The following is a 13,293-nucleotide window of genomic DNA, read 5'->3' on the forward strand; positions in this document are numbered from 1 at the left end:
TTATTATAGTATGCAAGTTCATAAACTGATTTGAAAATGGACCCTTTATGTAATTCCAATATATTTCAATTGCATTTCTATCCAGATGTTGAGACGTTTTTGTTTTGTGGTTCACAATGAGTGCACTTAGCCTACAACAATTAAAACATTTAAACATATTTTGCGCTGTCTATGACCTGCTTCGTTTCTAAAATGTGTTTACCATCAATCTATCAATCTGACTCGAGTATTTAGGATGAAGATGAAAGTGGATGATCAGGTTTCAGCAGATAACGTGACATCTTGACTCACAATTTCCAGTCATTGTCAGCAAGTTCCTTAAGGCAGTTGAGTCAGATAATAGCATATATGCTTTTAGCTCACCTTTCAGTCTTTGTTCAGGATGAATGACAATATCTCATGTTACTAAAATCCAGAATAAACTTTGTTGGCCGACAAAATAGTCCTTTTCACGTTAATAAACAACTAATTGGACCAAAATATGAAATATGAAAATGCAAAAAAAAAAAAGAAAAAAGCCGAGTCAGTTTTTGCCTAACCGGTTTTGTTTGTTTACTTTACAGAAAACTGTTCTTTATCTGATGAAAGCCAAAAATGAAATTGTCAGACAGTATATGGCACGACTCATTAATGCCTTTGCCTCTTTGTGTGATGGTAAGTGAAAATGATTCCTCACAAAAATGTCTTTGCTTCAAGCAGAGTTTTATTTTTCTACCTTCAAATCAGTTTGTGTCCGAGACTTTAAAAAAAAAAATCTTTCTCCAATCCAACTCATTAATCATAAACTCACATCCCTCCGATGCTCTAGGTAATGCTATAATCCGCAAAAACACTTTTTTTTTTTTTGTAACAGGCTAGAATTCAAATTCTGACCCTGAATCAATTGTGAATGTGGATTTATATTTCCACCTCAAACTTTTTGGCAGCATTTGTCATTTTATGAAAAACCTACTTTTTAAACTTAAGGTGTGGTCACATTGAAAGCCATTGCACACTGAGTCCGAAATTTTTGCATGTTTAAAAATAAATACGACCTCTCGTTGTGTCAATCGCATTTAAACACTGCCTCCGAAACTTTCGTCCATCATAAAAAAAAATTAGGATCAGGTTCAATTCTCTGCGTTTTCGCATCTGTAGCATACATTTTGATAGGAAAGGATGAGGAAATCAGAAAAACGCATGCGAAAATTTCAGTGTGGAATGACGTTTACTGTTGTTCTGTGAATTTTTGCAGGCTAAATCTATCTATTTCAATAGGTATTCGCGCAATTTCACACAAGTTTAAGTTGGTCATGCGGCTTGGTTGCGTTGATTGGTCCACTACATTCAGTGCATTGATCGTTATGTTCGCTACGCTATCTACAGTAGACAATGGAGCTTTTTTGCCTGTTAAATTTTGCTGAAATTTTCGCTAAAATTACCTTTTCGGTGTGTCAGGGACTGTAAACAAACTTGGTTCCAGATTACTTCTGCTAATCAAACACACACATCACTCCAATGCTCTAGGTGGCACTATAATACACAAAGTTTTTGCTTAACGTTATGGGCTAGAATCAAAATTCTGACCTTGAAGCAATTGAGCATGTGTGGATTTATATTTTTTCGACTCAATTTTTTTTGGCCATTTGGCATTTTATATATATAAAAATAAATTTTCAAACTGTTTACTGTTGTTAACAGGCTAAATCATGTAAATTCAATAGGAATCAACACAATCAGAAATTTCCCCTAAGGGCGATGTATTTCCCCACGAGTTCATATTGGTCACATGGATTTGTTGTGCTGATCGCTATACTTCATTCGCCATGTTGATGTCACTGTTGACAGCAGACATTTTGTTCTTTTACATTTTAGTAGAAATTTTGCTGAAATTTCACAAATGTGACCACACCTTTTTTTTTTTCCTTTTTTTTTTTCATTTGGCAGATATAGGTCACTACGTTGTTTTGACCATGGCCCAAACTGATTAATTGACGTTGGTTTTGAGCAAAATTCAATTCATTTTTGGTTGTCAATTCTCGATTTTTGGAGCTTTTTGCTAAATTTTCATTGTATACATCTCTGTCCTTAGTTCTGAAACATGTTTATTGTCGTCTCATGCACTGTTGCACGCCCAGGACGCATGTACCTGTCTCAGATACCCTCTTTATTGAGGTTTCTGCTTGATTCTCTGAAGACTGAAGAGAAAGAGTCTGTAACTCGAGAAAACGTGCTTGCAGTGCTGCAGAAACTCAGCCTCAGGTATGCCATTTGTTAATAAATGTGAACGCACACTGTAATCATCTGTTGTATCAGCTGCACCAACAGAATTGTAATGATTAAAAAAAAATATGTAAAAAAGCTAACATTTTAAGATGTTAAACCAACCTGGTACGTAAGCTCAGATCACTAAACAGTATGATCAAGCGGTTCCAAAAAGAAATAGAAAACTTGTGCTAATTGAAAGTGAGCAAGATGACAAAAAGACTGAATCCAAGATTTGATAATATACCAAAGCGAGAAATTTAAACAGTTTTGACTGGGAACTCCAAATTAGTACATTTTAAACACCTCAAAAAACGCCTGGTGTTAGTATATTTTCTGCTGTGTGCAGGCGAGCGCAGCAATCGGCTATGATCAGAGACGGTTTGATTGGCTGGTTGGTCAAAGAGCTCCACGACTCCGACTGTCTGTCCGACTACACGCTTGAATATGCCATCTCCCTCCTCATGAACCTCTGCCTGCGCACTCAAGGTATGTTTATTGCAGATACACCGCCACAATGAGTTATTAATCAATATCTTTCAAAGAAATAAAAGTATGTTTAAACAATTGCATTGTTGTTCATCATCCTTTGTTTACTTAATTTGCCCTCTTTATTTGATTTGCTAAAGTAATCAGAGAAATGTACTATAAGAAGCACAGTGTTTACTGTAGTAAATCTCACGTTTCAGGAAAGAAGAAATGTGCAGAGGACGCCAAGCATGTTCTGAAAGTCCTGACAGAGCTCCTGGGACATGAGAACCATGAGGTAAATCAGTAATTGCTCAAGCACTATATGCACAAACAGGGTGTGTTATTTGAGTTTGTTTACCGCCTTCCTGATTAGTGAATACCTGAAGGCGTCAATTCGCTTAGGCCTTTTTACGTCAGACATTTCTCAAATAAGAACGCTTTTGTCAATGTTGGATTTTAAAAGTTTGTCTTGCAAATGTTCCTTGAAGATTTCACTCCCTTTTTAAAATGTTTGAGAATCAAGCCTCCACTATTATACTGTATATTCCCTAATGAACTTGCTCAGCACTTCAAAATTATATATACATGTATTAATATTAATATTAATTAATTACGCAAACAGCGTATGCTGTTCAGTGTCAGCTGCGCGACGCGAATACGTTGTCTACGTTCACACCAAAGCGTAAACAATGTAGAAAATATATTTGTGTGGAGCAGCTGAAACAGAACAGCATTCGTTGTTTACGTATGTGATGCTCTCCAAAAGCTTCGTAAAATGACGGTTGAACCCCTGATGTCACATGGAATATTTTACTGATCTCCTTGCTATGTTTCTGGACCTTGAATTTTCATTTTTGGTTGAATTGTCCCTTTAATAGTTTTTTTTTTAATGTAAATTAGAACTGAGCAAAACATTTGTTACAACAAATAAACTGAAGTTGACAAACAAATGTTTTGCTCAGTTCTAATTTACATTAAAAAAAAAAAATATTAAAGGGACAGTTCAACCAAAAATGAAAATTCAAGGTGAGGACAATATAGTTGAGCACTCTTATAAGTATTAAGTTGAAGAAAATTGATCGCCAACCAGGCTTTAGGCCCAATCCCAATTCTATTTTACACCCCTTCACCTATCCCTATGCCTACCCCTTCCCTTGAAACAGAGTGTCAGGGGTGAAAAAATTCCCCCAAGAATTGGGACACCACTACTATAGCATTACACATCGTCTTACGTCGTCTAGCTCCTACAATACACACACATATTATTACCTATAATAATTAGCCTTTAATTACCATTCTATATTAATGTGCTGCTTACTGACACACACACACACACACACACACACTTGTTTCGCTATCCTGTGGGGACTTCCATAGGCGTAATGTTTTTTTTTACTGTACTGACCATATATTCTATTGCCCTACACCAACTCTACACCTAAACTTAGCCCTCACAGGAGACTTTTTGCATTTTTAGATTTTCAAAAAACTTAATTCTGTGTGATTTATAAGCTTGTTTACCCATGGGGACCTCAATTTAGGTCCCCACCATGACACAAGTCCCCATGAGTCTGTGTGTATTCAGGTTTAAGTCCCCACCGGTATATAAAAAACAAAATACACACACATATCAGAGATCGCACAGCTCACGCATCCAGGAGCAAAGAAACTTGTCAACGCTGCCCCACGACTTTTATTAATAACAGTTTAAATGCTGAATCACTACATTTATATTTTCCAGCAACGAGAGGATAAAATCGCAGTTTTTGAAGTAAACTCACTCATTGTAAAGAGAGACGCACAGACGTGCAAACACGCAACTTTCATCTCTCTCTCTCTCGAATTGGCAATATTTGAGAAAAAGCTTTAGTGATTTAATTATTGGGGGGACAAGCTCCCCTCAATGTCTATGGTGGTTATGGGTCTGATCAGATATGAAAATATGTCGTGGCACTATCGTGCAGTCAGTAATGATATGACGTTAGCAAACTTTAGCGATTTTTTTGCAAACATTTCTTTGAATAACATGACCGTAAATATGAACACACGATTGAATGAAACATGCAACAAATGATTACTTTTAATTAAAATCTTTATTAATGACAAAAATGTATTATATTATTTTTGTTCACTTGGGCAGCCATGTTGCCTCTGTAGCCAATTTATGTTGATAATTCTCATACCCCTTCGTTTGAAGTATGGACCCGAAAAATCTTTGTTTGAAGGGCTATCTGGCCCTTTCCCCTAGCCCTACTCCTCCAACCAAAAGAGAATGGAGACACCCCTTCACGTGAACACGTGAAATAGAGGGGTAGGGGTAAGGGGTAGAAGTGGGATTGGGCCTTAATATCGCTTAAGCACTGTGCAAGTTCATCAAAGGATTGAGAGCCTTTTGGTTCAATTGGAATATATAACTGAGCGTCATCTCTGCATAGATGATGCATCATATATGTGAAGTGACATTCAGCCAAGTATGGTGACCCATACTCGGAATTCGTGCTCTGCATTTAACCCATCCAACGTGCGCACACACAGCAGTGAACACACACACACCGTGAACACACACCCGGAGCAGTGGGCAGCCATTTTATGCTGCAGCGCCCGGGGAGCAGTTGGGGGTTCGGTGCCTTGCTCAAGGGCACCTTAGTCGTGGTATTGAGGGTGGAGAGAGCGCTGGACATTCACTCCCCCCACCTACAATTCCTGCCGGCCGGAGACTCGAACCCGCAACCTTCGGATTACAAGTCCGACTCTCTAACCATTAGGCCACGACTTCCCCCTCATATATATATATATATATATATATATATATATATATATATATATATATATATATATGAATGAAAAATTGAGCCTCATGGGCACATATACAATGAAAACAAAATGGGTCGAAGTATAGAACCCTGTGGCACACCATTATGAAATTTAGTTTGCATAGAGCACAAATTCCAAATGCAAAACAAAAAAGACCTGTCCTTTTATATATATATAAAATGCCATGTCAAAGCAGCTTCACAATAATAAGCTAGAAAACAACAGTGTTAATGTTGCAAAATTCATTGGTTATAAAACAAATTACAAAAAATAAATTCAAGTTCAGTGCTATGCAGAAGACAGTAGTGTAATTTAAATCAGTTTATTTTAATGCAGATTTAATTGTTCAAATACAGTTGCAAAGTTAATCAAATATGAAACAAAATATCATAGTTGCATAAAAAGTGTACAGAGCTTTTATAACCATGTGTTTAGTTCAGAATGATTTTAAGATTTGTGTCCAAACTTTGGCTGGTAGTGGATGAAAGTGTCTGGGATGCTGAAGTTTCAAATTTTCATTGCATGATTGTGTTCATGTATGCAAATATAGATTCGGTACTATGTGAATGGAGCGTTATACAGCATCCTGTCCATGCCAGAGATTCGAGAGGAAGCCAAACAAATGGTATGTGTTTAATCACAGTTCATTCACAGGTGCATAATATCAAGAGTATTATTTAACTTATCCAATGAGTAATAAAAATCTCATTCATTGCATTTGTGATAACAGTCAAACCTTTCAAAGTTAAAAAGCGATGTATGATGCAACAAATGAGAAGTTCACATTGCAGAAAAAAAATGGTTTAATAGTTTTGTTTTAAAATCCCAGAGAAAACACTAAACTACACGTAATCCTTAAGTAAAATCAGAAAAGTCACTGTCAAACAAAAACCTCACCCTTATTATATAAACCTGTTATATATTAATACATTAATACACTACTGATTAGAAGTTTGGGTTGCGTTTATATAATACATACATATATGTATTACAGTTTTTTTGGGCTGCAAATCAGCATATTAGAATTATTTCTGAAGGATCATGTGACGCTGAGGACTGGAGTAATGATGCTGAAAATTCAGCTTTGATCACAGAAATAAATAACATTTTACAATGTATTCACAAGTTGTAATAATATTTCACAACATTACTGTTTTTACTGTATATTTGATCAAACAAATGCAGCCTTGGTGAGCAGAAGATACTTCTTTCAAAAGCATTTTAAAAAATGTACTGACCCCCAACTTTTGAACGATCGTGTATGAATCAAATCAAAGTTCATATGTTGCGATTCTGCTTCTAGTTTGTTTCTTGCATATAAATATATATTTTTAATCTCTATGGAGAAATAAACAAGAAAAACCCTGCAAGTAACAAGGCTGCTAAAAATTGATGGGTCACTGTTATGCTCCATAGCTATTATCACAGAATACATAAAATGTGAATATTTTGTTGTTGCATTTAGAGTATGGAGGAGATCTTACGCTGTTACAGTAAAGAAGAACATCCTGAACTCAACAGACAAATTGAATTCATCATCAAACAGCTTAACTCGGGTAAGAAAAAAACAGTAAAAAAATGAATAATAATAAATCGGTCATCACACTATTTATGCAATATAACTTTGTTCTTCTGTGGAGCACCTTCTTCATTAAAATGAAACTGAATAAAAACCAGGTTATCAGGTTCAAAAGGAACAGAAAGCCCCATAAAAGTATCATACCAGGTTGGTCAGTATGACATGGAATTGAGTGTGAATCCTTTGACTCTTTTTTTTAATGCTTTTATTATGGTTTTATGATTTTTTTTTTTTCACCATTCAAGTTCACTGAATTACAGTTGCCAGGATATTCTTGAAAAGTTTAGCTACTACATTCCAAGGTTTATTTCCATCATTATTTCACTAATTCTTTTGTATTCATTTATGATTCTAACATATACAGCGGACATTCCTGAACATGAACCTGAGTCAGATGTTGAAGAGGATGATGACGACGATGACGAGGTGACGTCTCGGTTACGTATGTAACCCTCGTTCCCTGAAGAAGGGAACGGAGATGTCACGTCGGTGACCGACGAATTGGGATCTCGCTTAGAGAGACCAATCCCCTACGAGAGTATCTAAACAAGCCAATGCATATTGGCATGCGATTATTGCATCCGGCTGCCACTAATCACAGCGTGAGTATAAGTAGGCAGCGGGTGCAGCACATATTCAGGTTTTCGCTGAGGAGCCGAGCCGGAGACCCGACCACTCAGTGGTAGTACAGCAGCCGTGGCGACGGGACGTGGCGTCTCCGTTCCCTTCTTCAGGGAACGAGGGTTACATACGTAACCGAGACGTTCACTATCAGTCGGTCACTCCGAGTCACGTCTGTGACCGACGAATTGGTATCCCTACCAAAGGGCCACGGATACTGCCCCTTCCAGTGTCCTGTGGAAGCCTCCTGAGCCCCTATTTTTTGGCGCAGGTCAGGCTAGCACAGAAGACCAGCTACTGTTGCCATGGCACTACCCACTCAGTAAGACTGGATAACACTGGGAAAAAACGTACCCGTTCCAGTTGGAACCGGACGCTACGGAAGCTCGCCCTTCCCGAAGGAGGTTCGGAGCAATTACGCATATGATCAACCTTTAGGCGCATATGGAAAATTAGAGGAAATTGTACCTCATGGAAATTGGCAGAAGACCTGCCGGGGAAACACGGGCTCTCAGGCTATACCGTGGACTATACACATATGGGATGCAACTAGGTCTTTCATATGGAACCCAGCCCTTTACCGGTTCTCATGGATTCAACGAGTGAGGGCCTGGCGTCAGACGCTCCGCCGTGTCTGACTGCCAAGGGGACGGAGGAACTTGACAGGGTCTACAGTACGGACTCTCTGGAGCAGTTTTAGCAAGCAGACCCGAAAACGGAGCCTCTCAGTGCTTCTACCCGTTTGAGGTGAGAACACGAGGAAACCGGTTCCACACGAAGGCTATAGAACCTAGCGAACGTGTTAGGGGTCGCCCAGAACGCAGCTCTACAAATATCTGCCAGCGAGGCGCCACGAGCCAACGCCCAGGAGGATGCAACAGCTCTAGTAGAGTGAGCTCTCAACCTGAACGGGCAGGGCACACCCTGTACCTGATAAGCCAGGGTGATGGCGTCCACTATCCAGTGGGCCATCCTCTGCTTGGAGACGGCCTTCCCCTTCTGCCGGCCTCCGTGACAAACAAAGAGCTGGTCTGAGGTCCTGAAGCTTTGTGTCCTGTCAACGTAGCATCTCAACGCTCGGACGGGACAAAGCAAAGCAAAGGCTGGGTCTGCCTTCTCCGAGGGCAGCGCTTGCAGGCTCACCACCTGGTCCCTGAAGGTAGTAGTGGGAACCTTGGGCACATAGCCAGGCCGGGGCCTCAGGATTACCTGGGAGTCAGCCGGCCCAAACTCTAGGCACGAATCGTCGACCGAAAATGCGTGCAGGTCCTCTACCCTCTTGATGGAGGCCAATGCAAGCAGGAGCAGAGTCTTCATTGAAAGAAACTGCAGCTCAACTGACTGCAAAGGCTCAAATGGGGCCTGCTGTAGTGCTTCGAACACTAGAGACAGGTCCCAAGAGTTTATAGAGGGGGGCCGTGGAGGATTTAACCTTCTTGCCCCCCTAAGGGACCTGATGACCAAGTCATGCTTACCCACGACTTCCCTTCCACGGGATCGTGGTTGGCAGCAATCGCTGCCACATTGACTTTAAGGATGGAGGGAGACAGCCTTCGCTCTAACCCCTACTGCAAAAAGGAAAGCGCGACTCTGATCGGGCACTTCCGGGGGTCTTCTCGGTGAGAAGAACACCACTCGACGAACAGGTTCCATTTCAAGGTGTAGGCCTGTCTCGTGGACGGCGCTCTAGCCGAAGTGATGGTGTCAACTACCCCTTGGGGTAGGTCACCTAGAACCTCCGCGTCCCATCCAGGGACCAGACATGAAGTTTCCAGAGGTCTGGACGCGGGTGCCATAGGGTGCCCCGTCTCTGAGTCAGTAGATCCTTCCTCAGAGGAATCTGCCAAGGAGGGGCTGTCACGAGGAGCATCAGTTCTGGGAACCAAGTCCGAGTGGGCCAGTACGGCGCCACAAGCAGGACCTGCTCCTCGTCCTCCCTGATCTTGCATAGTGTCTGTGCGAGAAGGCTCACTGGGGGAAACGCATACTTGCGAAGGCCCCGCGGCCAGCTGTGTGCCAGTGCATCCGTGCCGAGTGTTCCCTCGGTCAGGGAGTAAAACAACTGGCAATGAGAGGTTTCTAGAGACGCAAACAGGTCTACCTGAGCGGGTCCGAAACGTCTCCAAAGCAGCTGGACCGTCTGGGGATGGAGTCTCCACTCTCCGGGGAGCGCAGCTTGTGACAGCTCGTCGGCTGCCCGGTTGAGCAAGCCCGGAATATGAATGGCACGAAGCGACCTCCAGATGCTTCTGACTCCAGAAGAGGAGGTGGCGGGCGAGTTGCGACATGCGACGGGAGCACAGACCACCTTGTCGGTTGATGTACGCAACGGTCGCAGTGTTGTCCGTGCGGACCAGTACGTGTTTGCCTCGTAAGCGCCTTCTGAGACGGATCAAGGCCAGACGTACCGCTAGCAACTCTAGGCAATTGATGTGCCAGTGCAGTTGGGGGCCCGTTCAAACCCCCGACACTGCAAGCCCGTCGAACGTGGCGCCCCAGCCGGTGGTGGAGGCATCCGTGAAAACCACAGCATGCCTGGAGACCTGTTCCAGGGGCACTCCTGCCCACAGAAACGAGAGGTCTGACCACGGGGTGAGGGTCTGGCGGCAGGCCGGTGTGACTTGTACCCGGTGAGTGACGTGCTGCCACGCCCACCTCTGGACTCGGCCATGGACCCAGTGCTGAAGTGGTGGAAAAGAGAAAAGAGATCCTCTGTGTCAGGGAGAGTTTGCTCTTTTCCCAGTTGACCCGAAGGCCCAACTGGCTGAGGTGTGAGAGCACCAAATCCCTGTGTTCGCACAACTGGTCCTGAGACTGAGCCAGTATGAGCCAGTCGTCGAGGTAGTTGAGAATACGAACGCCCTGTTCTCTCATGGGAACTAGGGCTGCCTCCGCAACTTTCGTGAAGTCACGGGGCGACAGGGACAGCCCGAAGGGCAGGATCTTGTACTGATATGCCCATCCTTCGAACGCAAACCGCAGGAATGGCCTGTGGCGCGGAAGGATCGACACATGGAAGTACTCGACCTTCAGGTCGATCGCTGCAAACCAATCTCGGGGACGGACGCACCCGAAGATGCATTTCTGCGTGAGCATCTTGAACGGAAGCTTGTGAAGGGCCCGGTTCAAGAGACGCAGATCCAAGATCGGTCTCAACTCACCGCCTTTCTTGGGTACAATGAAGTAGGGGCTGTAGCACCCCAACCTCATATCGGCTGGAGGGACCGGCTCTATCGCATCCTTCGCCAGAAGGACTGCGATCTCTGCGCGCAAGACAGGAGCATCTATCGCTTTCACTGAAGTGAAGTGGACGCCCCTGAACTTGGGAGGACGCCGGGCGAACTGAACCGCATAGCCGAGCCTGATGGTCTGGCAGAGCCAACGAGACAGACTGGGAAGCCCTAACCAGGCCCCCAGAAACCGTACAAGTGGCACCAGCGGAACCACCGACGTACCCGCAACGGGGCAGCGAGTAGGAACGCAGGGACCGTGCTCGGGCGTCTCTTTGCCGGTCCGAAGCAGGGTCAGCGTGTGTGGAACACCAACCTGCGTTTTGGCAGAGGGTGCGTGGGTAGTACGGTTGACCGCACTCCCGAACCGCCCACAGCTGCTCACTGGTGAGAGAGGTGGGAGAGTGTGAATCAAGACTGACTTGTCCACAACTCCCCGTCCCCTCGGGGGACCCAGAGATAGAGGAAGCTGCTCTTCTGTCGAGTTTTTGGGAAAAAGAAACAAAAGATTCTCTGCCTGGCCCTCCTCCGGGGGAGGGAGTGGTGCGTGCACCATCTCCCGAAGAGCATCCTCCTCCATCTCTGGGTCGCCCGTCTCAGGGCCGCTTGCTCTTACGCTTGCCACCAGGTTTGGCGGGGGCCTGGACGGGCAGGGCGGCTGCCCTGCGGCCGGCTCCACGGTGCTGATTTGCTGGAGGCTGCTACGTTTGCTGCGCGGGAGCGGCGGCAGGGGGCAGCAGCTGGGTGGAGGCAGCAGCTGCACGCCGGGGCAGGATGTACCTGATGGCCTCAGTCTGCCTCTGTGCAGCGGAGAACTGCTGGGCAAAGCTCTCCACCGCGTCGCCGAAAAGGCCGGTCTGGGACACAGGGGTATTCAAGAATCGTGTCTTTTCAGTGTCCCTCATGTTGGCCAGACACAGCCAGAGATGGCGTTCCTGGACCACCATAGTGGACATCGCACGGCCCAGAGACCGCGCCGTAACCTTCGTCGCTCGTAGCGCGAGGTCCGTGGCGGTACGAAGTTCTCTGAGAACTTCTGGGTTGTGGCCACCCTCGTGCAGGTCTCTCAGTGCCTTGGCCTGATGAACCTGCAACAACGCCATAGCGTGTAGGGCGGAAGCAGCTTCACCACAGGCCATATACGCACTGCCGGTCAGGGCCGATGAGTGCCTACAGGCCCGGGAGGGGAGCAACGGATTCCCACGCCAAGTGGTAGCGGCATTTGGACACAATTGCATCGCAACCGACCGCTCCACCGGCGGGATGCCCGCATACCCCCGCGCTGCCCCACCATCAAGGGTGGTGAGGGAGGACGAGCCACCAGATCGGTTTCGGGCAGTGAAAGGAGCCGTCCATGATCTAGTGAGCTCATCATGCACTTCCGGGAAGAAAGGCACCGGGGTGGGGCCCTGAGAACCAGCGCGAGCCACCCCGAGAAACCAATCATCCAACATAGAGGGTTCGGGACGCGGTGGAGGATTCCACTCGAGCCCGACCCTTTCGGCGGCCCGGGCAAGCATAGCCACCATCTCTGGATCCGTATCTGGAATCGCTGGCCACCCAGAAGGTGGCAGCGGTGCCGAATCATCATCTCCAGAGAGGTCTGACTCAACCTCCGATGCAGCGATCGACATCTGGTCGTCGAGTGGAGCACCAAAGGATACAGCTGGTACTCCATGAGAGGGTCCAGCATGTTCCCTCGGCAGCTCCACAGGCTGCGAAGTGCCGGCGGAATGAGGAGCCCTCCTCGGAGGGGAATTCCTCACCGTCACCGTAAGACCAGTCCGGCCACTGTCAGAAGTAGTGGTCCCCCGGCTGCCGCCAGGAGGAGCCCTAGATCTAGGCAGAGGCAGGGGCACTCCGCCCCTTTGCAGGAAACGGAGTCTGGTCCGCAACTCCGCAACGGTCATTTTCCCGCAGTGGGAGCTTGACTCGTCCACGAAAGACGCCTCAGCGTGATTAGTGCTCAGACACGAGAGGCAACGATCGTGACCATCACCCGGCGCCAGGTAACGACCGCATCCAGAAACGCACGGGTGGAAAGGCATCTTGAAAAAGACACGTCTTTAAAAAGACGTTCCACCCATGAATGCTCTTTCAGAGAAAATCACTCTTTTAGTGTGCTGAAGCGCACAGGGGAGATGGCTGCTTTGCAACACAATCAGAGGGTAGTGCAATCTGATGTGTGCAACCCACTCGACAGGAAGGAAACCACCGCCACTGACGCGCCGTACCACCAGCACAAGAATGCCTCGAAGAGTGCACTGACTTGCAGACACTGTAGATTCAGGTCCCTTCCTTCCCAAATCCCTGTCCAACCTGACTCCTGGAGAC

At 45.6% G+C, this 13,293-nt stretch overlaps 1 protein-coding gene across 4 annotated transcripts in view; it reads left to right on the forward strand.

Moving 5' to 3' along the window:
* Positions 1–13,293, forward strand: part of LOC306874843 (lisH domain-containing protein ARMC9) — a 44,914-nt gene that overhangs the window by 12,467 nt on the left and 19,154 nt on the right. For all 4 annotated transcript variants that reach the window (XM_079425123.1, XM_079425124.1, XM_079425121.1 and 1 more), the window contains 7 exons: positions 564–654; positions 2,118–2,241; positions 2,594–2,733; positions 2,934–3,010; positions 6,080–6,154; positions 6,995–7,085; positions 7,473–7,534. In XM_079425123.1, the coding sequence (XP_079281249.1) occupies positions 564–654; positions 2,118–2,241; positions 2,594–2,733; positions 2,934–3,010; positions 6,080–6,154; positions 6,995–7,085; positions 7,473–7,534 (660 nt within the window). The remainder of the gene's footprint in view (positions 1–563; positions 655–2,117; positions 2,242–2,593; positions 2,734–2,933; positions 3,011–6,079; positions 6,155–6,994; positions 7,086–7,472; positions 7,535–13,293) is intronic.

This window comes from Barbus barbus (genome assembly GCF_936440315.1).
Source record: "Barbus barbus genome assembly, chromosome: 9".
Taxonomy (NCBI): Eukaryota; Metazoa; Chordata; class Actinopteri; order Cypriniformes; family Cyprinidae; genus Barbus; species Barbus barbus.